General features: G+C 38.2%; 1 protein-coding gene across 3 annotated transcripts in view; it reads left to right on the top strand.

Annotated features, from left to right (window-relative positions):
* Positions 1-22,391, top strand: part of CKAP5 (cytoskeleton associated protein 5) — a 139,101-nt gene that overhangs the window by 67,254 nt on the left and 49,456 nt on the right. For all 3 annotated transcript variants that reach the window (XM_057507626.1, XM_057507625.1, XM_057507627.1), the window contains exons 14-18: positions 5,546-5,659; positions 5,948-6,058; positions 7,010-7,102; positions 20,687-20,872; positions 21,320-21,414. In XM_057507626.1, the coding sequence (XP_057363609.1) occupies positions 5,546-5,659; positions 5,948-6,058; positions 7,010-7,102; positions 20,687-20,872; positions 21,320-21,414 (599 nt within the window). The remainder of the gene's footprint in view (positions 1-5,545; positions 5,660-5,947; positions 6,059-7,009; positions 7,103-20,686; positions 20,873-21,319; positions 21,415-22,391) is intronic.

The following is a 22,391-nucleotide window of genomic DNA, read 5'->3' as shown; positions in this document are numbered from 1 at the left end:
CAACTCATTACCACATGCAAAATACAGCAGAATGTGTATTAATGAAGACAGTATTCCAACAACACATTTGGTTATTTGAAACTCTAAATAGAGCTAAAAGTGGTAATGAAGGTACAGGAGTGCACTTTAAGGGATCAGAATGTATCATTAAATAATGAAGTGTGACATGGCATTTTAATAAGATCACCCTGGTCATATTGGTGATTATGCTGCTGAATCGCATCACCAAGCCTCCATGAGTCCAAGTCTTCTTATCTTTGTACAGTGTAGAAGAGGAAAATGCTTAAGGGCAAATGTTCCTTTAGAGAACACTTGTTGTGTGGACCCTGTGAATCATGAAGTTATCTACTGCAGCTGCATGGAGTTTGATTCCCTTTCTAAAGGAAAAGGGAACTGATACTTAGTGTTCATCACTTTGTGAAGTATTTTACCTGCTTAGTTTTATTTAATTATCATAAAAACCCTTGAGATAAATGTGTTATGATCCCTGTTTTCCCAGGAAAAGAAACTAAGCCTCAGCAAGATTAAGTGTCCTGCTAATGCTCTTATAATTCACTGATATTTTTATTGTTCACTTGTTGGGGTGTTGTTTATTCTGTTTCCCGACTCCATATTGTAAACTTTAAAAGAAAGAGGTCTTGTCACTGCTTGATTCCCTGTGCATAGAAGAGTTTCTGGCATATAGTAGGTACTCAGCATAAATTTGCTGAATGACTTAAGTTGCAGAACTGGGATTTAAATCCAGGTGTCTCTTGTAACAGAGTCTGTATACTTTCTTTCATATTATTGTGTGTCTTCAACATAATACAGGGAGCTGGCAGCTATTTTCTCCTTTCTCACCAGCTTCCACCTCTTTGGATGGTGACCTGGGCACAGTGCCTTAGCACTTTTTCTTAACTTGCTGAGCCCTTCCATGCTGGCTGGCTTTCTCTTATAAGAAATTCTTTTTTTAAAAAAGTAGGTGAGGGTGAGGGTGGCAACTTGTTTCAGTTCCTCCTTTGAAAAGATAAGAGGATAGAATCACCTAATAAACCTACTAAGCCAATAATCATATATGTAAAAAAAAAAAGAGAGATTTGTTAACTGAGGTACTTCTCTATGCAGAGAGTGCTGTTACAGGAAAGGATTCAGAAGAGGTATTCTAGTTAATCAAAGAGTACAGAATTATCTATTTTTAGAGTTAAATCTCTCTTTATGGAATTGTTAGTATGAACCAACAAAATTACACTGCTGATATGAACCAGAAAATATTAGAGACTTCCATTTTATTAAAAACCAGCATCTTAGTTTTGCTAACTGCACCTTAAAAGCCCAGAGCTTAAAAGCTCACCTCAATATCAGAACAAGTCTAAATATTGAAGACTTAAGTTGTCCCACTGTTGTTTTATCTGTTCATTTTAGGTTTGGGGCATTGCATAACAAGTACTAAAAACAGAAGGAATGACATGAACAGTGATGTGTGTTGCTATATTAATATTACTGCTATTGACTGTGTACCTTGGGATAACTGCTATTTTCTTGTGACCATTCAAAACTGAATAAAATAAATTTAAATAAAAATATTTAAATAGAATATTAGTAGGTGGAAGCCTGTGGGTACAATAAAAAGTATGACCATAAAGTTTATTCCAGGATTGCAAAGATGGTTCAATATTAATATTAGAAAAGTTACTAAATTTATAAATCTAAAGAATTCTGATTTCAGACATTAAAAAGAAAATAACAAATTTCAACATATCATCTTGATAAAATTCTTAACTACATTGGAAAGGATGGATATTCTTACATTATTAAATTATGAAAAATCTACAGACAGCAGTAGATATAGCAAACCAAAGGCATCAACATGCTTAGTAATGGTGAAATATGAGGAGGATTTCTATTAAAGTGAAAAGTAAAACAAAAAATGCCTGATGGTACCATTTTTGGGTTGTTGTATCATTAATATACACTGAACATGAACAACACTGTGGTTACTAGATTCCCCCCATTATCAAGTCCCCACCACATACCCCATTACAGTCACTGTCTATCAATGTGGTAAGATGCTATAGAATCACTACTTGTCTTCTCTATGCTATACTGCCTTCCCCATACCCCCAACCCAATACATTATGTGTGCTAATTGTAATGCCCCTTTTTCCCCCCTTATCCCTCCCTTCCCACCCATCCTCCCCAGCCCCTTTCCCTTTGGTAACTGTTAGTTCATTCTTGGGTTCTGTGAGCCTGCTGCTGTTTTGTTCCTTCAGTTTTTTCTTGGTTCTTATACTCCACAGATGAGTGAAATTATTTGATACTTATCTTTCTCCGCCTGGCTTATTTCACTGAGTATAATACCCTCTAGCTCCATCCATGTTGTTGCAAATGGTAGGATTTGTTTTCTTCTTATGGCTGAATAATATTCCATTGTGTATATGTACCACATCTTCTTTATCCACTCTATTGGTGGACACTTAGGTTGCTTCCATTTCTTGGCTATTGTAAATAGTGCTGCAATAAACATAAGGGTGCATGTCTTTTTCAAACTGGGCTTCTGCATTCTTAGGGTAAATTCCTAGGAGTGGAATACCTGGGTCAAATGGTATTTTTATTTTCAGTTTTTTGAGGAACCTCCATACTGCTTTCCACAATGGTTGAACTAATTTACATTCCCACCAGCAGTGTAGGAGGGTTCCCCTTTCTCCACATCCTCACCAACATTTGTTGTTGTTTGTCTTTTGGATGTTGACCATCCTAACTGGTATGAGGTGATATCTCACTGTGGTTTTAATTTGCATTTCTCTGTTGATTAGCGATGTGGAGCATCTTTTCATGTGCCTGTTGGCCATCTGAATTTCTTCTTTGGAAAAGTGTCTGTTCAAATCCTCTGCCCATTTTTTAATTGGATTATTTGCTTTTTGTTTGTTGAGGTGCAGGAGCTCTTTGTATATTTTTGATGTCCACCCCTTCCTTATCAGATGTCATTTATGAATATATTCTCCCATACTGTAGGATACCTTTTTGTTCTATTGACGGTGTCCTTTGCTGTACAGAAGCTTTTTAGTTTCATATAGTCCCACTTGTTCATTTTTGCTTTTGTTTCCCTTGCCCAGGGAGATATGTTCATGAAGAAGTTGCTCATGTTTATATTCAGGAGACTTTTGCCTATATTGTCTTCTAACAATTTTATGGTTTCATGACTTACATTCAGGTCTTTGATCCATTTCGAATTTACTTTTGTTTATGGGGTTAGACAATGATCCAGTTTCATTCTCCTACATGTAGCTGTCCAGTTTTGCCAACACGAGCTGTTGAAGAGGCTGTCATTTCCCCATTGTATATCCATGGTTCCTTAATTGTATATTAATTGGGCTAATATCTGGTCTCTCTGTTCTGTTCCACTGGTCTTTGGGTCTGTTCTTGTGCCAGTACCAAATTGTCTTGATTACTATGGCTTTGTAGTAGAGCTTGAAGTTAGGAAGCGAGATCCCCCCTGCTTTATTCCTCCTTCTCAGGATTGCTTTGGCTATTCGGGGTCTTTGTGGTTCCATATAAATTTTAGAACTGTTTGTTCCAGTTCATTGAAGAATGTTGTCAGTATTTTGATAGGGATTGCACTGAGTCTGTAGATTGCTTTAGGCAGGATGGCCATGTTGACAATATTAATTCTTCCTAGCCAAGAACATGGGATGAATTTCCATTTATTAGCATCCTCTTTAATTTCTCTTAGGAATGTCTTATAGTTTTCAGGGTGTAGGTCTTTCACTTCCTTGGTTAGGTTTATTCCTAGGCATTTTATTCTTTTTGATGCAATTGTGAATGGAATTGTTTTCCTGATTTCTCTTTCTGATAGTTCATTGTTAGTGTATAGGAATGCAACAGATTTTTGTGTATTAATTTTGTATCCTGCAACTTTGCTGAATTCAGATATTAGTTCTAGTAGTTTTGCAGTGGATTCTTTAGGGTTTTTTATGTACAATATCATGTCATCTGCAAACAGTGACAGTTTGACTTCTTCCTTACCAGTCTGGATGCCTTTTATTTCTTTGTGTTGTCTGATTGCTGTGGCTAGGACCTCAAGTACTATGTTGAATAACAGTGGGGAGAGTGGGCATCTTTGTCTTGTTCCCAGTCTTAGAGGACAAGCTTTCGGCTTCTCACTGTTATGTATGATGTTGGCTGTGGGTTTGTCATACATGGCCTTTATTATGTTGAGGTACTTGTCCTCTCTGCCCATTTGAGAGTTTTTATCAAGAATGAATGTTGAATTTTTTCGACTGCTTTTTCAGCATTTATGGAGATGATCATGTGGTTTTGTCCTTTTTGTTGATGTGGTGGATGATGTTGATGGATTTTCGAAGGGTGTATCATCCTGCTGGTACCATTATTATTTAATTATGTTCTACAATCAATAAGGAATGAAGTACGAGGTGGTAATAGGAGGAAAGACAAGGTAAAATTATCCCTTTTGTAGATTATATGACCATGTACTTGGAAATACAAGTCAACTGAAAAACTGCTAAAACAAAGATTGAGTGAGATGGCCATTTCCAACATAACTAGAATATTCACTGAGATTGCCATAACAACCTCTTCTTTCCTTCACAAATTAAATAGCTCTACAATGAATAATAATATATTCTCCTGTTACTGGTGTACCTTTTGGTAAAGTGTTGAGTAAGTGTTGTAACTTAGAAACTGTTCTTTATTAGTGTAGCAGAGATTTAGAGGCATTTAAAGCACCAAATGTTAATTCTCAAATTAATCTGTAAATGTAGTATAATTCCAGTCCTTTTTTATTTTATTTATCTCATTAGCTCATTCTGAATTAGAGTTTCTTAATATGGGGTCTGCAGATTTCCTCTTGAGTGGCCTACAGGAAGTCTGTCTGCCCTAGAAACTACTAAATTCTATAGGTATAAAAAATATAGGGGTTTTTATACACAATGCAATATTATTCCTTTATAAAAAGAAAAGAAATCCTGCCATTTGCAACAGCATGGAGACATCTAGAGGGTATTATGCACAGTGAAATAAGCCAGGCGAAGAAAGACAAATACCATATGATTTCACTTATTTGTGGAATATAGACAAAGCAAAACAGAAGAAACAAAACAATAGACTCACAGATGCCAAGAAAGGACTAGTGGTTACCAAGGGGGAAGGGTTGGGATGGCAAGGAGTGGAGTAGAAGGGGAATAAAGAGGCACAGTAATTCACAATCACAATATAAGTTGGTCATGGGATGGTAGTACAGCATGGAGAATATAGTCAGTGATTTTGTAACATCTTTCTTTGTTGATAGATAGTAACCACACTAGAGGGGCTGAGGATTTAAGAATATGGGTAACTGTTGAACTACTGTGTTGTGTATTTGAAACCAATATAAGATCGCATATCAATAATATTTAAGTTTTTTTTTAATGTTTTTTGTGGGCTTTTTTTGTTGTTGGTTAAGTGATGTCTTCATTTTAATGAAATTTTCAAGGAGTCTTCGGCCCCCCCATAAAAGTTTAAGAACGGTTCTAAACCCGTAAGTGATTTAATTGTTTTAAATTGCTTTCAGGCTTGTGGGCCACCTAAGAAGGGGAAACCAGCTATACCAGGAGGCACAGGGAACACTGGAACCAAGTACAGGAAAGGATTGGAGACCAAAGAAATAGTGGAGCCTGAGCTCTCGGTTGGTATCATATAGTGTGCCTCAACCTCATAAAACCGTAGCAAGTTACTACCTGTAAGAATATTTGAGGTCTTTCTTTGCTGAGTTCTACAATATATAGATAATATCTTTTAGCTTATTGAAACTGTGCCTTAGACAAACATCCCCTTTGTGGTAGTATAGTAGAAGATTCAAATATATGGCATACCTACAGAAGTGTTCCTGTACTTTTCTTTTGGCTGAGGTATTTTTACATTCTTGCCCTGTTTCCTTAGCAGTTCTTAATTGTAATGTTTTTGTTTCTTACAGATAGAAGTATGTGAAGAAAAAGCTTCTGCTGTCCTTCCCGTTACATGTATACAGCTTCTAGACAGCAGTAACTGGAAGGAAAGACTGGCCTGTATGGAAGAGTTCCAAAAGGTAGGTTCATATGGGTGTGAAAGAAACTACATTATATAGAAGTGATGAAACTGACAAATGAAGTACTTGTCCTGCTTGCTTTTTTATAACCATGAACATGTTTCAGGGTGTTTTCTAAAAATAAGGTAGGGATTTTTGTTTGTTTTTTTAGTGTATAGTGTTTTTCTTTCAACATCTGCTTTCTGTGGCTTCTACAAGCTCATAACTTAAATATTTAAGAAAATCAGGTTTATCTGAATTAGAAGGTTTAGATGAATTTTAATATTATGGTATTTGTGCATTCAACTTACTAGGCAAACAGATCTCTTCACTTAAGCCCCCCCTCATCCATTTCTGTTTCTTTCTTTGTCATGATTCTTGGAAGAGCAGACATTGTCACTTGGTATGAGAAGCTCCTTTCAGGAATCTGTTTTGGAAATGAATGCGGTGGTTCATTTTGGCATATACTCTGTGATTCTAATGAGGAGGGGTATGAAAACACTGAAAGAGCACTGGGTCTTAAGGCAGGAGACCTGGCTTCCAGTCATGCATCTGCTCAGGATTAGACCTGAATTTGTACCTCTTTGAAATTTAGTACTTACCCACTTCTTACCTACCCTACTTTGCTATATTTTTAGGAAGATCAAGTAAGTCAAATTATGTATAAGCAGTTTTTGCCACACACTAGGCAAATGAAAACTATTATTGTTAACGTACTTGGAGCAAATTATTTATGAATTTCTGAAATACCAAAAAAAAAGCAAAAGATTTCAGCTCTATTAATACACCAACCATATACCAAATATCCAACTTAAGAAACAAAGCATTAGAGCAGAAGTTATATATGAACTTCCTCTGTAACCATCTTTATTTCCATTCCCCTACCTCCTTCAGAAGAAACCACTCACTTGATTTGGGTATATACTTTTCCTTGAAGAACCAATCACTAATGCCTTAACCCTCTTGTTTTAGGCTGTTGAACTAATGGACCGAACTGAAATGCCATGCCAGGCATTAGTGAGGATGCTGGCCAAGAAACCTGGATGGAAAGAAACAAATTTTCAGGTAGTTTTTAATTGGAGATGTAATGTCTTTGGTTAAAGTAATTTTCCACTATATCATCCTACACAGTAATAGGTTTTGTTTTGGTAAAGATTTTCAGCTTTTTTTTTTCTAAATCATCACTCAGCCAGTGTGTCATCTAATTTTAAAGAATCGTGGAGTGTGTGCATTTTAATTACTTATAAAACTATACCTCTGTGTAATTAAGAGTTTATATGTAGAGAGAAATATTACATATATTGTTTGTGTAATTTGTATATATGAATTTATCTCCTTGTTATTTAGGCCTAGAAGCCCTCTATTCTAATCTTTACATATTTGAAACAGTGATAAAGAGTGAGATGGCTTTTCTATTTGTTTGGATAAAAAATAAATGCAGTCTTTAGATTGCCAGTGAAACATTAACACATAGTTTAATTCGTGAACAGATAATAGAAATTAAATTTAGTACTACTGCTATTTAGTCTGAAAAGTAGATTTAAAAGGAGGCATATGAGGGAGAGGAGGGATTAAAGATGGCGGTGTGAGAGTTGAGACACAAACCTCCTACCAAAACCACATATAATGTGAAAATATAGTTAATATGACTAATCCTAAAAGAGCAACAGGAAAGAAGGCTGCACCAGACTGCATACACCTGGAGAAAAGAACAGACCTCATGGAACAGGGTAATGAACCAAAGCCGTAATTTGGTGGGACCAAGCCCTTCCCCCACCCCAGCTCACTGGTGGAAGGAAGAGAAACAGAGTGGGGAGAAGGTGGAGGCCTAGGACTGCTGAACACCCAACCCTAGATATATGCTCTGGGAGCACGAACCAACACTACATGGTGCTCTGGAGATTAGTGGGATTGGAAAGCTAAGACAGGCAGAATACTTGGAGACACAGAGATTCCAGCCACTTGTGGAAAACAGGAATCCACATCCATCAGCTCTGGGACAAAAGAAAGGCATGCAGTCTGAGAGCCTTCCTAACAGCAACAGGGCTGCTACAGGGGCAAGGACTGCATAGAGCTTGCTGCTCAGAAGAAAGGACAAGTGGACAAAATCATCCAGGCATACTCTGCCCATTCAGTTGGGAACTTTCAGGAGCTTTAGGCACTCCATCCCCCTAGCTGGCTATATAGCTCCAAGGCCCCTGACCATGATACACAGCCTGCTGGACTGTCCTCCAGGCCAGCACCAGTCGCAAAATGGTTGCCCCTGACCTTGCACAGCCAAGCCAGAGGGAGGACCTGCCTAAGGCAGCTACAAGAGCAAAATATAGAGGCTTCCACTTGTGCCCTTGGCCCACTGGCCCTCGCAGTGGAGATAGGCACTGCAGCTGTGAAGCAGAAAACAGCTCTTTCCTCACAACAGGAACTAGCGCCACTCCCATCTGATCTCCACCATCACTTCAGGGACTGAGCAGCTCCAGAGAGTAGAGCTTCTGGGCACTAGAGATCACCACCTACAAATACAAAATGTCAAAGGAACCTGGTTCAAAACAATATCCCACAAACACCAGAAACAGGGCCAAGTGAAATTGAACTCATCAATCTTCCTGAAAGATTTCAAAATTAAAATCATAACTTGTTCATGGAGGTACAGAAAAATACTCAAGAGCTAAGGGACATAGTCAGGAATGAGATACAAACATTCAAGAATGTAGTATCTGAAATGAAACATACAATTGGAGGGATTAAAAGCAGACTAGATGAGATAGAGGAGACAGTAAATGAAATAGAAATTAGAGAACAGGAATAAAAAGAAACTGAGGTACAGAGAGAAAAAAGAATCTCTAGGAATGAAAGAATATTGAGAAAACTGTGTGACGAATCCAAACAGAATAATATTCGCATTATAGGGGTACCAAAAGAACTAGAGAGAGAAAAAGGGATAGAAAGTATCTTTGAGGAGGTAATTGCTGAAAACTTCCCCAATCTGGGGAAGGAGATAGTCTCTCAGGCCATGGAGGTGCACAGATCTCCCAACACAAGGGACCCAAGGAAAACAACACTAAGACATATGATAATCAAAACGGCACAGATCAAGGATAAGGACAAAGTATTAAAAGCAGCCAGAGAGAGAGAAAAAAGATCACATACAAAGGAAAACCCATCAGGCTATCATCAGACTTCTCAGCACAAACCTTACAGGCCAGAAGGGAGTGGCATCATATATTTAATGCAATGAAGCAAAAGGGCCTCAAACAAAGAATATCCTACCCGGCAAGGTTATCATTTAAATTTGAAGGAGGGATTAAACAATTTCCAGATAAGCAAAGCTGAAAGAATTTAACTCCCACAAACCGTCTCTACAGTGTATTTTGGAGGGACTGCTATAAATGGAACTGTTCTAAGGTAAAATAGCTGTCACCAGAGGAAATAAAACCACAGTAAAGAAAGTAGAACAATTAATTACTAAGCAGATGCAAAACCAAATCAACTACCCCCAAAGGCAGTCAAGGGATAGACAAAGAGTACAGAATATGATACCTAATATATAAAGAATGGAGGAGGAAGAAAAAGGAAGAAAAAAAAAAAGAACCTTTAGATTGTGTTTGTAATAGCATACTAAGTGAGTTAAATTAGACAATTAGATACTAAGGGAATTACCCTTGAACCTTTGGTAACCACGAATCTAAAGCCTGCAATAGCAATAAGTACATAAACACATACTATTGATAATCACCTAAATGTAAATGGTCTCAATGCACCAGTCAAAAGACACAGAGTCACTGAATGGATAAAAAAGCAAAACCTGTCTACATGCTGCCTACAAGAGACTCACTTCAAACCCAAAGACATACACAGACTAAAAATGCAGTGATGGAAAAAAGATATTTCACGCAGCTATATTTGAAGGAGAAAGCAGGGGTAGCAGTACTTGTATCAGACAAAATTGAGTTCAAAACAAAGAAAGTAATAAGAAACAAAGAAGGACATTACATAACGATAAAGCGGTCAATCCAAAAAGAGGATATAACCATTCTAAATATCTATGTACCCAACACAGGAGCAACTACATATGTGAAACATGTACTAACAGAATTAAAAGGGTAAATAGAATGCAGTGCATTTATTTTAGGAGATGTCAACACACCACTCCAAAGGACAGATCAACCAGACAGAAAATAAGTAAGGAGACAGAGACACTGAACAACACATTAGAACAGATGGACCTAAAAGACATCTACAGAACTATACACCCAAAAGCAGCAGGATACACATTCTTTTCAAGTGCACATGGACCATTTTCAAGAATAGATCATATACTAGGCCACAAAAAGAGCCAGTAAATTAAAAAATATTGCAATTGTCCCAACCTGGTTCTCAGACCACAAAGATATGAAACTAGAAATAAAATATGAAAAGAAAACAGAAAAGCCCACAAATACAAGGAGGCTTAACAGTATGCTCCTAAATAATCAATGGATCAATGACCAGATAAAAACAGAGATCAAGCAATATATGGCGACAAATGAAAGCAATAATTCCACTCTGCAAAATCTGTGGGATACAACGAAGGTTGTGCTAAGAGGGAAATATATTGCAATACTGGCCTACCTCAGGAAAGAATAACAATCCCAAATGAACAGTCTAAAGTCACAATTAATGAAACTAGAAAAAGAACAACAAATGAGCCCCAAAGTCAGTAGAAGGAGAGACATAATGAAGACTAGAGCATAAATAAACAAAATGGAGAAGAATAAAACAATACGAAGAATCGATGAAAGCAGGAGCTGCTTCTTTGAAAAAATAAATAAAATAGGTAAACCCCAAAGCCAGACTTATTGAGAATAAAAGAGAGTCAACACACATAAACAGAATCAGAAATGAGAAAGGAAAAATCGGAACGGACACCACAGAAATACAGAGATTTACTAGAGAATACCATGAAAAATGATATGATAACAAACTGGATAACCTAGAAGAAATGGACAACTTTCTAGAAAAATACAACCTTCCAAAGCTGACCCAGGAAGAAAAAGAAGATCTGAATAGACCAATTACCAGCAATGTAATTGAATTGGTAATCAAAAACTACCTAAGAACGACTCCTGGACCAGATGACTTCACTGCTGAATTTTATTAAACATTTAACGAAGAGCTAATACCAATCATCCTCAAAGTTTTCCAAAAGGCAGAAGAGGAGGGAATACATCCAAACTCATTCTATGAGGCCAGCATCACACTGATACACAAACCAGGCAAAGATACCACAAAAAAAAGAAAATTACAGACAAATATACCTGGTGAACATAGATGCAAAAACACTCAACAAAATACTAGCAGATCAATTTAAAAAATACATCAAAAAGATACGTTAAGAGGGAGGAGCCAAGAAGGCAGAATGAGTAGTTCAGTGGAAATCTCTTCCCAAAAACATGTATATTTTTGAAAATACAACAAATACAACTATTCCTAAAAGAGAGACCAGTGGATACAGTAGAACAGCCAGGCTATGTCTATGTCTGCGAGAACTCAGCATCACACTAAGGGTAAGATACAAGCCGCGGCCCGGTGGGACCTGAGCGCACCCCAGCTCCCCAGTGGGAAGAAAGGAGTCGCAGCAGGCAGGGAGTGAAAGCCCAGGACTGCTAAACAACCGGCTCTAGTAATCTGCACCAGGAGTGCAGACACACAGTGTGCAGTGTGCTGGATATTAGAGAAATGGAAAAGCAAAGCCTACGAGTGGGTCCCCGGAACCGGCTCCCCTTGGATGAAAGAAAAGTGAGTGCTTTTTGAAAACCTTAAAAGGACAGGGACCTCACAGCTAGACGAAATTGTCCTGGCACACTCAGCCCAGCAGCTGGGAATCCCAGGAAACTCCAGGCACCCTAACCGCCTGGTCACAAGTGCAGCTCTCAAGCCCCTCATGGCAATAAGCATCCTGCCAGTCATTCCTCTGGCCAGCGCAGACTGTGACACACCGGCCCAGTGGTGGGAGAGCGGCCCTGTGCGCCAACGGTGGCAGTGCCAGAGGGGCGTGGGAGAGGCCTGTGTGAGGCAGTGGCAACGGTGGCCAAGCAGCGCATGCGTCACGGGTGGTGGCACGTGAGGGGCTCGGGAGCGGCCCGTGCAAACCTGCGGTGGCGGCGGCGGCGGCGGAGTGGCCTGGCCCAGGAGCAGCCCCGTGCCCAGCAGCTGCCCAGAATGTCCTCTGGGCACACAACAGCCCGCGCCAGACCCACAGGCCGCCACCAGAGCGCAGCTGCCAGGCGGGGGCACCGCTCTTGCAGGAGAGCACACCTGGCAAGCCTGCCACTCCCCGCAGGGCTCTGTGTAACCCTGACAGAGACCCTGCCCACAACAGCTTAGGGGATTAACCCGGAGCCTGCTCCAGGAGTGGGGGTAACTGACACAGGCAGCAGAGAAGAGCAAGGCGACCAGCAAGCAGGAAAGGACTTTGTGCTCCCAGATAACACACGCGCTACCTGCCTACAGCTACTTCTATCACCATGAACAGGCAGAAGAATTTGGTCCAATCCAGAATTACCCAGGCAACTCTGGAGACAGGGCCTGAGGAGATAGACTTAACCAATCTCCCCGAAAAAGAATTCAAAATAAAGGTAATAACCATGCTGATGGACCTGCAGAGAAATATGCAAGAGCTAAAGGATTGAGTTAGGAGGGAGAATACAGAAAAAAAATACCTCTGGAGGGACTTAAGAGCAGACTGGATGAGGTGGAAGAGGCTGTTAATGGAATAGAAATCAGAACAGGAACACAGAGAAGCTGAGGCAGAGGGAGATAAAAGGAATCTCCAGGAATGAAAGAATATTAAGAGAAATGTGTGACCAATCCAAACGGAACAATATTCGCATTATTAGGAGTATCAGAAGAAGAAGAGAGAGAAAAAGGGATAGAAAGTGTCTTTGAAGAAATAATTGCTGTAAACTTCCCCAAACTGGGGAAGGAAATAGTCTCTTAGACCAGGGAGGCGCACAGATCTACCAACACGAGGAACCCAAGGAGGACAACACTAAGACATATAATAATTAAAATGGCAAAGATCAAAGACAAAGACAGAGTATTAAAGGCAGCCAGAGAGAGAAAAATGGTCACCTACAAAGGAAAACCCACTAGGCTATCATCAGACTTCTTCTCAACAGAAACCTTACAGGCCAGAAGAGAATGGCATGATATATTTAATGCAATGAAACAGAAGCCTTGAACCAAGAATACTGTATCCAGCATGATTATCATTTAAATATGAAGGAGGGATTAAACAGTTCCCAGAAAAGCAAAAGTTGAGGGATTTGACTCCCGTAAACCACCTCTACAGGGTATTTTAGAGGGACTGCTCTAGATGGACGCGCTCCTAAGGTTAAATGATGTCACCAGAGAAAATAAAATCACAGCAAGGAAAGCAGACCAACCAAATACTAACTAAAGGCAAAAAATAAAATCAACTACTCTCAAAAGCAGTCAAAGGAAACGCAAAAGAGTACAGAATAAAACACCTAACATATAAAGAATGGAGGAGGAGGAATAAGAAGGGAGAGAAATAAAGAATCATCAGACTGTGCTTATAAAAGCTTAATAAGCGAGTTAAGTTACACAGTTAGGTAGTAAAGAAGCTAACCTTGAACCTCTGGTACCCACGAATCTAAAGCCTGCAATGGCAATAAGTACATATCTTTCAATAATCGCACTAAATGTAAATGGACTGAATGCAACAATGGATAAAAAAGCAAGACCCATCTAAATGTTCCTTACAAGAGACTCAACTCAAAACCAAAGACATACACACACTAAAAGTGAAGGGATGGAAAAAGATATTTCATGCAAAAAATAGGGAGAAAAATGCAGGTGTAGCAGTACTGGTATCAGACAGAATAGACTTCAAAACAAAGAAAGTAACAAGAGATAAAGAAGGACATTACATAATGATAAAGGGGTCAGCCCAACAAGAGAATATAACCATTATAAATATATAGGCACCCAATACAGGAGCACCAACATATGTGAAACAAATACTAACAGAATTAAAGGAGGAAATAGAATGCAATGCATTCATTTTAGGAGACTTCAACACACCACTTACTCCAAAGGACAGATCCACCAGACAGAAAATAAGGAAGGACACAGAGTCACCGAACAACACAGTGCAACAGATGGACTTAACAGACACAGCAGGATACACATTCTTCTGAAGTGTACATGGAACATTCTCCAGAATAGACCACATACTAGGCCACAAAAAGAGCCTCAGAAAATTCAAAAAGATTGAAATTCTACTAACCAACTTCTCAGACCACAAAGGCATATAACTGGAAATAAATTGTACAAAGAAAAAAAAAGGCTCACAAACGCATAGAGGCTTAATAACGTGCTTCAAATAATCAATGGATCAATGACGAAATTAAAACAGATGAAGCAATATATGGAGACAAATGACAACGAAAGCATAAAGCCCCAACTTCTGTGGGACGCTGCGACAGCAGTTCTAAGAGGAAAGTATATATCAATCCAGGCCTATCTAAAGAAGGAAGAACATTCCCAAATGAATAGTCTAAAGTCACAATTATTGAAACTGGAAAAAGAAGAACAAATGAGGCCCAAGTCAGCAGAAGGAGGGACATAATAAAGATCAGAAAATAAATAAATAAAATTGAGAACAATAAAATAATAGAAAAACTCAATGAAACCAAGACCTAGTTCTTTGAAAAAGTAAACAAAATAGATAGACCCCCTAGGCAGATTTATTAAGAGAAAGAGAGAATCTACACACATAAACAGAATCAGAAATGAGAAAGGAAAAATCACTACAGACACCACAGAAATACAAAGAATTATTAGAGAATACAATGAAAAATTATATGCTAACAAACTGGATAACCTAGAAGAAATGGACAACTTTCTAGAAAAAGATAACCTTCCAAGGCTGGCCAAGGAAGAAACAGAAAATCTGAACGGACCAGTTATGAGTAAAGAAATTTTACTGGTAATCATAAACCTACCTAAGAACAAAATTCCTGGACCAGTTGGCTTCACTGCTGAATTTTATCAAACATTTAATGAAGACCTAATACCCGTCCTCCTTAAAGTTTTCCAAAAATTGAAAAGGAGGGAATACTTCCAAACTCATTCTATGAGGCCAGCATCACTCTAACACCAAAATCAGGCAAAAACACCACAAAAAAAGAAAATTAAAGACCAATATCCCTGATGAATATAGATGTAAAAATACTCAACGAAATCTTAGCAAACCGAATTCAAAAATACAGCAAAAGATCATCCATCATGATCAAGTTGGGTTTATGCCAGGGATGCAAGGATGGTACAACATTCGAAAATCCATCAACATCATCCAGCACATCAACAAAAAGGACAAAAACCACATGATCATCTCCATAGATGCTGAAAAAGCATTTGACAAAATTCAACATCCATTCATGATAAAAACTCTCAGCAAAATGGGCATAGAGGGCAAGTACCTCAACATAATAAAGGCCATAAATGACAAACCCAGAGCCAACATCATACTTAACCGCAAGAAGGTGAAAGCTTTTCCTCTAAGATCGGGAACAAGACAGCGATGCCCACTCTCTCCACTGTTATTCAACATATACTGGAGGTCCTAGCCACGGCAATTAGACAAAACAAAGAAATACAAGGAATCCAGATTGGTAAAGAAGAAGTCAAACTTTCACTATTTGCAGATGACATGACATTGTACATAAAAAACCTTAAAGACTCCACCCCAAAACTACTAGAACTAATATCGGAATTCAGCAAAGTTGCAGAATACAAAATTAACACACAGAAATCTGTGACTTTCCTATACACTAACAATGAACTAATAGAAAGAGAAACCAGGAAAACAATTCCATTCACAATTGCATCAAAAATAATAAACTATCTAGGAATAAACCTAACCAAGGAAGTGAAAGACCCATACCCTGAAAACTACAAGACACTCTTAAGAGAAATTAAAGGGGACACTAACAAATGGAAACTCATCCCATGCTTCTGGCTAGGAAGAATTAATATCGTCAAAATGGCCATCCTGCCCAAAGCAATATACAGATTCAATGCAATCCCCATCAAATTACAAACAGCATTCTTCAATGAACTGGAACAAATAGTTCAAAAATTCATATGGAAACACCAAAGACCCCGAATAGTCCAAGCAATCCTGAGAAGGAGGAAGAATAAAATGGGGGGGACCATGCTCCCCAACTTCAAGCCCTACTACAAAGCCACAGTAATCAAGACAATTTGGTACTGGCACAAGAACAGACCCACAGACCAGTGGAACAGAATAGAGTCTCCAGACATTGACCCAAACATATATGGCCAATTAGTATACGATAAAGGAGCCATGGACATATAATGGGGAAAGGACAGTCTCTTCAACAGATGGTGCTGGCAAAACTGGACAGCTACATGTAAGAGAATGAAACTGAATCACTGTCTAACCCCATACACAAAAGTAAACTCCAAATGGATCAAAGACCTGAATGTAAGTCATGAAACCATAAAACTCTTAGAAAAAAACATAGGCAAAAATCTCATGGACATAAACATGAGTGACTTCTTCATGAACATATCTTCCCGGGCAAGGGAAACAAAGGCAAAAATGAACAAGTGGGACTACATTGAGCTGAAAGCTTCTGTACAGCAAAGGACACCATCAATAGAACAAAAAGTACACTACAGTATGGGAGAATATATTCATAAATGACAGATCCAATAAAGGCTTGACATCCAATATATATAAAGAGCTCACACACCTCAACAAACAAAAAGCAAGTAATCCAATTAAAAAATGGGCAGAGGAGCTGAACAGACACTTCTCTGAAGAAAAAATTCAGATGGCCAACAGACACATGAGGAGATGCTCACATCGCTAATTATCAGAGAAATGCAAATTGAAACCACCATTAGATATCACCTCACACCAGTGAGGATGGCTACCATCCAAAAGACAAACAAAAACAAATGTTGGCGAGGTTGTGGAGAAAGGGGAACCCTCCTACACTGCTGGTAGGAGTGTAAATTAGTTCAACCAGTATGGAAAGCCATGTGGGGGTTCCTCAAAAAGCTCAAAATAGAAATACCATTTGACCAAGGAATTCTACTTTTAGGAATTTACCCTAAGAATGTAGCAGTCCAGTTTGAAAAAGACAGATGCACCCCTATGTTTATCACAGCACTATTTACAATAGCCAAGAAATGGAAGCAACCTAAGTGTCCATCAGTAGATGAATGGATAAAGAAGATGTGGTACATATACACAGTGGTATATTTTTCAGCCGTAAGAAGAAAATAAATCCTACCATTTGCAATAACATTGATGGAGCTAGAGTGTATTATGTTCAGTGAAATAAGCCAGGCGGAGAAAGACAAAAACCAAATGATTTCACTCATATGTGTAGTATAAGAGCAAAGAAAAACTGAAGGAGCAAAACAACAGCAGAATCACAGAACCCAAGAATGAACTAACAGTTACCAATGGGAAACGGACTGGGGAGAATGGGAGGGAAGGGAGAGATAAGGGCGGGGAAAAAGAAAGGGGGTATTTCGATTAGCATGTATAATGTTGAGTGGGGCATGGGGAGGGCTGTGCAACACAGAGAAGACAAGTAGTGATTCTGCAACATCTTGCTACGCTGATGGACAGTGACTGTAATGGGGTTTGTGGGGGGGACTTGGTGAATGGGGTACCCTAGTAAACATAATGTTCTTCATGTAGTTGTAGATTAATGATAACAAAATAATAATAATAATAATAAAACTAAAAGTAGAAATACCATTTGACCCCAGAATGCCACTCCTTGGAATATACCCAAAGAGTACATCTTCTCAGATTCAAAAAAATATATGCACCCTTATGTTCATCACAGCACTTTTTACAATAGCCAAGATATGGAAGCAACCTAAGTGTCCATCAGTAGATGAATGGATAAAGACGATGTGGTCCATATATACAATGGAATACTCTTCAGCAATAAGAAAGAACAAATCCTTCCATTTGCAACAACATGGATGGAGCTGGAGGACATTATGCTCAGTTAAATAAGCCAGGCAGAGAAAGACAAATGCCAAATGATTTACCTCATTTGTGGAGTATAACAATGAGGCAAAACTGAAGGAACAAAATGGCAGCAGACTCAGAGACTCCAAGAATGAACTAGTGGTTACCAAAGGGGAGGGGTTTGGGAGGATGGGTGTGGAGGGATGGAGAAAGGGGCTTAGGGGTATTATGTTTAGTCTACATGGTGTAGGGGATCATGAGGAGAACACTGTGTCACACAGAAGGGACATAGTGAATCTCTGGCAACTTGCTGCACTGATGGACACTGACTGCCTTGGGGTGTGGGTAGGAACTTGATAATATGGGTAAATGTAGTAACCACATTGTTTGTTCATGTGAAACCTGCATAAGAGTGTATATCAATCATACCTTAATAAAAAAAAAAAGATGCTCCACATCGCTAATTATTAGAGAAGTGCAAATTTAAACCACAATGAGATATCACCTCACACCAGTTAGGATGACCAACATAGAACAGACTAGGAACAACAAATGCTGGTGAGAATGTGGAGAAAGGGGAACCCTCCTACACTGCTGGTGCAAATGTAAATTAGTTCAACCTTTGTGGAAAGCAGTATGGAGGTTCCTCCAAAAACTAAAAATAGAAATACCATTTGACCAAGGAATTCCACTTCTAGCAATTTACCCTAAGAATGCAGGAGCCCGGTTTGCAAAGATATAGGCACCCCTATGTTCATCGCAACACTTTTTACAATAGCTAAGATATGGATGCAACCTAAGTGTCCATCAGTAGATGAATGGATAAAGAAGAGGTGGTACATGTACACAATGGAATACTACACAGCGATAGGGAAGAAACAATTCTGCAATTTGCAACGACATGGATGGAACTGGAGGATATTATGCTCAGTGAAATAAGCTAGGCAAAGAAAGACAAGTACCAAATGATTTCCATCATTTGTGGATTATAACAACGAAGCAAAACTGAAAGAACAAAACAGCAACGGACTCACAGACTCCAAGAAGGCACTAGCAGTTACCACAGGGGAGGGGTGCAGGAGGGCTGGTGGGGAGGGAGGGATAAGAGGATTCAGGGATATTACGACTGGCACACATGGTGTGGGTAGGATCAGGGGGAAGACAGTGTAGCACAGAGAAGGCAAATAGTGACTCTGTGGCATCTTATTACACTGATGGGCAGTGACTGTAATGCGGTACGTGGAGGACATGATAACTGGTGAATGTACTAACAGTTACTAACCACATTGTTTTTTCATGTGAAACCTTCAACCTTCATAAGAGTGTATATCAATAACACCTTAATAAAAAAAAGAAAAGTATATATATATTTTTTCTTTTTAACAATTTTATTGAAAGCATAAAACTCACTCTTTTAAAGTGTACCATGCAAAGGTTTTTAGTATGTTCACGTAGTTCTGCAACTTCTACCACTAAGTAATTTTAAAGAATATTTTCATCACCCCAAAAAGAAACCTCACATGTAGCAACAGTCACTCTATTCTTCTCTAAATCTCTGTCCCCCATCCCTGGTAACTGTTTATCTACTTTCTATATGGATTACTTCTGTACATTTCATATATATGGAATGATATACAATATGTGGCCTTTTGTGTCTGGCTTTTACTTAGCATGTTTCAAGGTTCATCCATATTGTAGTATGTATCAACTCTATGTTCTTTTTTGTTGGCAAACAATACTCCATTGTATGAATGTACAACATTTTATTTACCCATTCATAGGTGATAGGCATTTGCATTATTTCCTTTTTTTGGCTATTACAGTAATGCTGCTGTGAACATTTGTGTACAGGTTTTTGTGTGAACACATTTTTTATTCTGGACATATACATAGAAGTAGAATTGCTGGGCCGTATACTAACTCTGTTTTCAGGAACTGCCAAATTATTTTACAATGTAGCTGTACTATTTTACATTCATACCAGCAATGCAAAAGAGTTCCAACTTCCCTGCATCTTTGTCAACACTTTTCATTTAAATACATAAATAGGACAAAGGGAAATATTTATGAGCAAAGGGTTCCCCAAATCCTGTACTTTTGCCACCATGGCATTAACATCTTTAAATTGTTTCCCCACTTCTTCCATTCTTCCCCTTAAAAATCTGTAAGTTCTTTAATTTTCTCAAGTTCTGTTGTATGGATTTTCATGAGGGTTGTAAGTTTCTTTATGGGTAGGTTTAGTGGGAATTTTGAGTTATTGCAGTTTGTATGGTCATTTATTATGTATTTCAGAATCTGTATTTAATGCAAATAACCATAAAAGGAGGAGAATATAGATATTAAATTTTTCCATTCACAGTTCTCATGTGGTAATTGTTGCTTGTTAATATTTTAAAACCTTGAGTTGTTTGTTTTTTTCTCTGTTAGCTGTCAATTAGTACTTTAATTGGTAACAATTTAAGGGTAAGAATTATTTGGCTTCTTTGTTTAAAATTCTGATTTTAGTTTGGTCATGTCCTTGCTGTCCCTGTGTTACGTCTTCAGGCTGCTATAAAATAAGTAAATAAATAAGTGTCTTTGGCTTACACATAAGGATATGATACTTCATTATCCTTGTTCAGGTGATGCAGATGAAGCTTCACATAGTTGCTTTGATTGCCCAAAAAGGAAATTTTTCCAAAACTTCTGCTCAGATTGTCTTAGATGGCCTTGTAGATAAGATCGGAGATGTGAAATGTGGGAACAATGCAAAAGAAGCTATGACAGCAATAGCTGAAGCTTGTATGCTGCCATGGACAGCTGAACAGGTTAGTGACACAGCTCTCTTTCCCCTGGTTTTCCCTGTTTTTTTCCTAAACTCTAATTTAATGACACTAATTTAACTAGTTTTTTCCTTCTCTAGTGAAACCATTTTTGATGCTGCATTTGTTTACCTTTAATAACATAGTGTGGCCTGATAATCAAAATTTACATTAGTCAAGAAAACTCTATAAAGATGAGATTTTCTCTTAAGACATTATAATCCAGAGTGATCATTAATGAAGAGTTGCAAACAATTCAGAATGCTTTTAATACTACTGTCACTTACCTCATTTTCTTGTGTAAGTTAAATATTTAATTCCTAAGGCATTCTTGAAGTTTAACATTGGAAAAACTATGTTTAATCCACTTCTGCCTTGATATCTATATCAAGATGCTGTATTTCTGAGAAATATGAGAACACAGATTTGATTTTTTTTTTCCATCTACTCCAGGTTATGTCCATGGCTTTTTCACAGAAGAATCCTAAGAATCAATCAGAAACTCTGAATTGGCTATCAAATGCTATAAAAGAATTTGGTTTTTCTGGGTAAGTCAGAAAGAAATTAAATACAAAATAATTAAATATTTTGCCAGTCACTTAACTGGTGATTATATTTGTCTCTGCTTATTTTTCAGAAGACAGAGCTGAGTAGTTTATTTAAAACAAAACTACCTTTGTTCTAAGTTACTTTTCCTCAAGTGTTAATAAACTGCCCCATAGAAAAGCCACGTCCAAGGATTCCTACTCAAATACATTTGGAAATTACTGCATATAATCACGTAATGCATGTTGGTGAATTAAAGGCTCTCAGAGATTATGCAGTAGAGAAGCTCATTTAACTTTTTTTTAACCCACTGTTTCCCAAACTTATTTGCATATTGAACACATTTGTTTATTTCATTAACCAAAATTTTATAGAGCTAACTTTATGTCAGGCACTTTCTAAATATAGTTCATTTGATTTAAGCCTATAAAAACCTTTATGAGGTATTGTAATCCCTGTTTTGTAGGTGAGGAAACCAGGGCACATAAATGTGTGGAAGTCACAGCTCGGAAGTGGCACAGGCAATATTTGAATCTAGGCATTCTAGTCCCAAGACAGAGTACTCTAACTGCTTCACTATGTACTATTCTCTGGCAGGCTGCTTTTTATGTGCTTTTTTTTTTTTTAAGGTATCATTGGTATACACTCTTGTGAAGGTTTCACATTAAAAGATAATATGGTTACTACATTCACCCATATTATCATGTCCCCCCCACACCTCATTGCAGTCACTGCCCATCAGTATAGTAAGATGCCACAAAGTCACTATTTGCCTTCTCTGTGCTACACTGTCTTTCCCATGATCCCCACACACACCATGTGTTTTTTATGTGCCTCTTAATGGCTTGCAAAACACTGTTCTAAATTCTGTCAAATGAAGACATACTTATACTCTGAAGTTATCATTCAAAGAATTGTTCATTATGTCAGTATCTGTCATGTCCTCCCATAGTCAAGGGTATTGTTATAATCCTTTCTT

The sequence above is a fragment of the Manis pentadactyla genome, chromosome 9 (assembly GCF_030020395.1).
Source record: "Manis pentadactyla isolate mManPen7 chromosome 9, mManPen7.hap1, whole genome shotgun sequence".
Classification (NCBI taxonomy): Eukaryota; Metazoa; Chordata; class Mammalia; order Pholidota; family Manidae; genus Manis; species Manis pentadactyla.
This window is presented reverse-complemented; position numbering and strand designations above follow the sequence as displayed.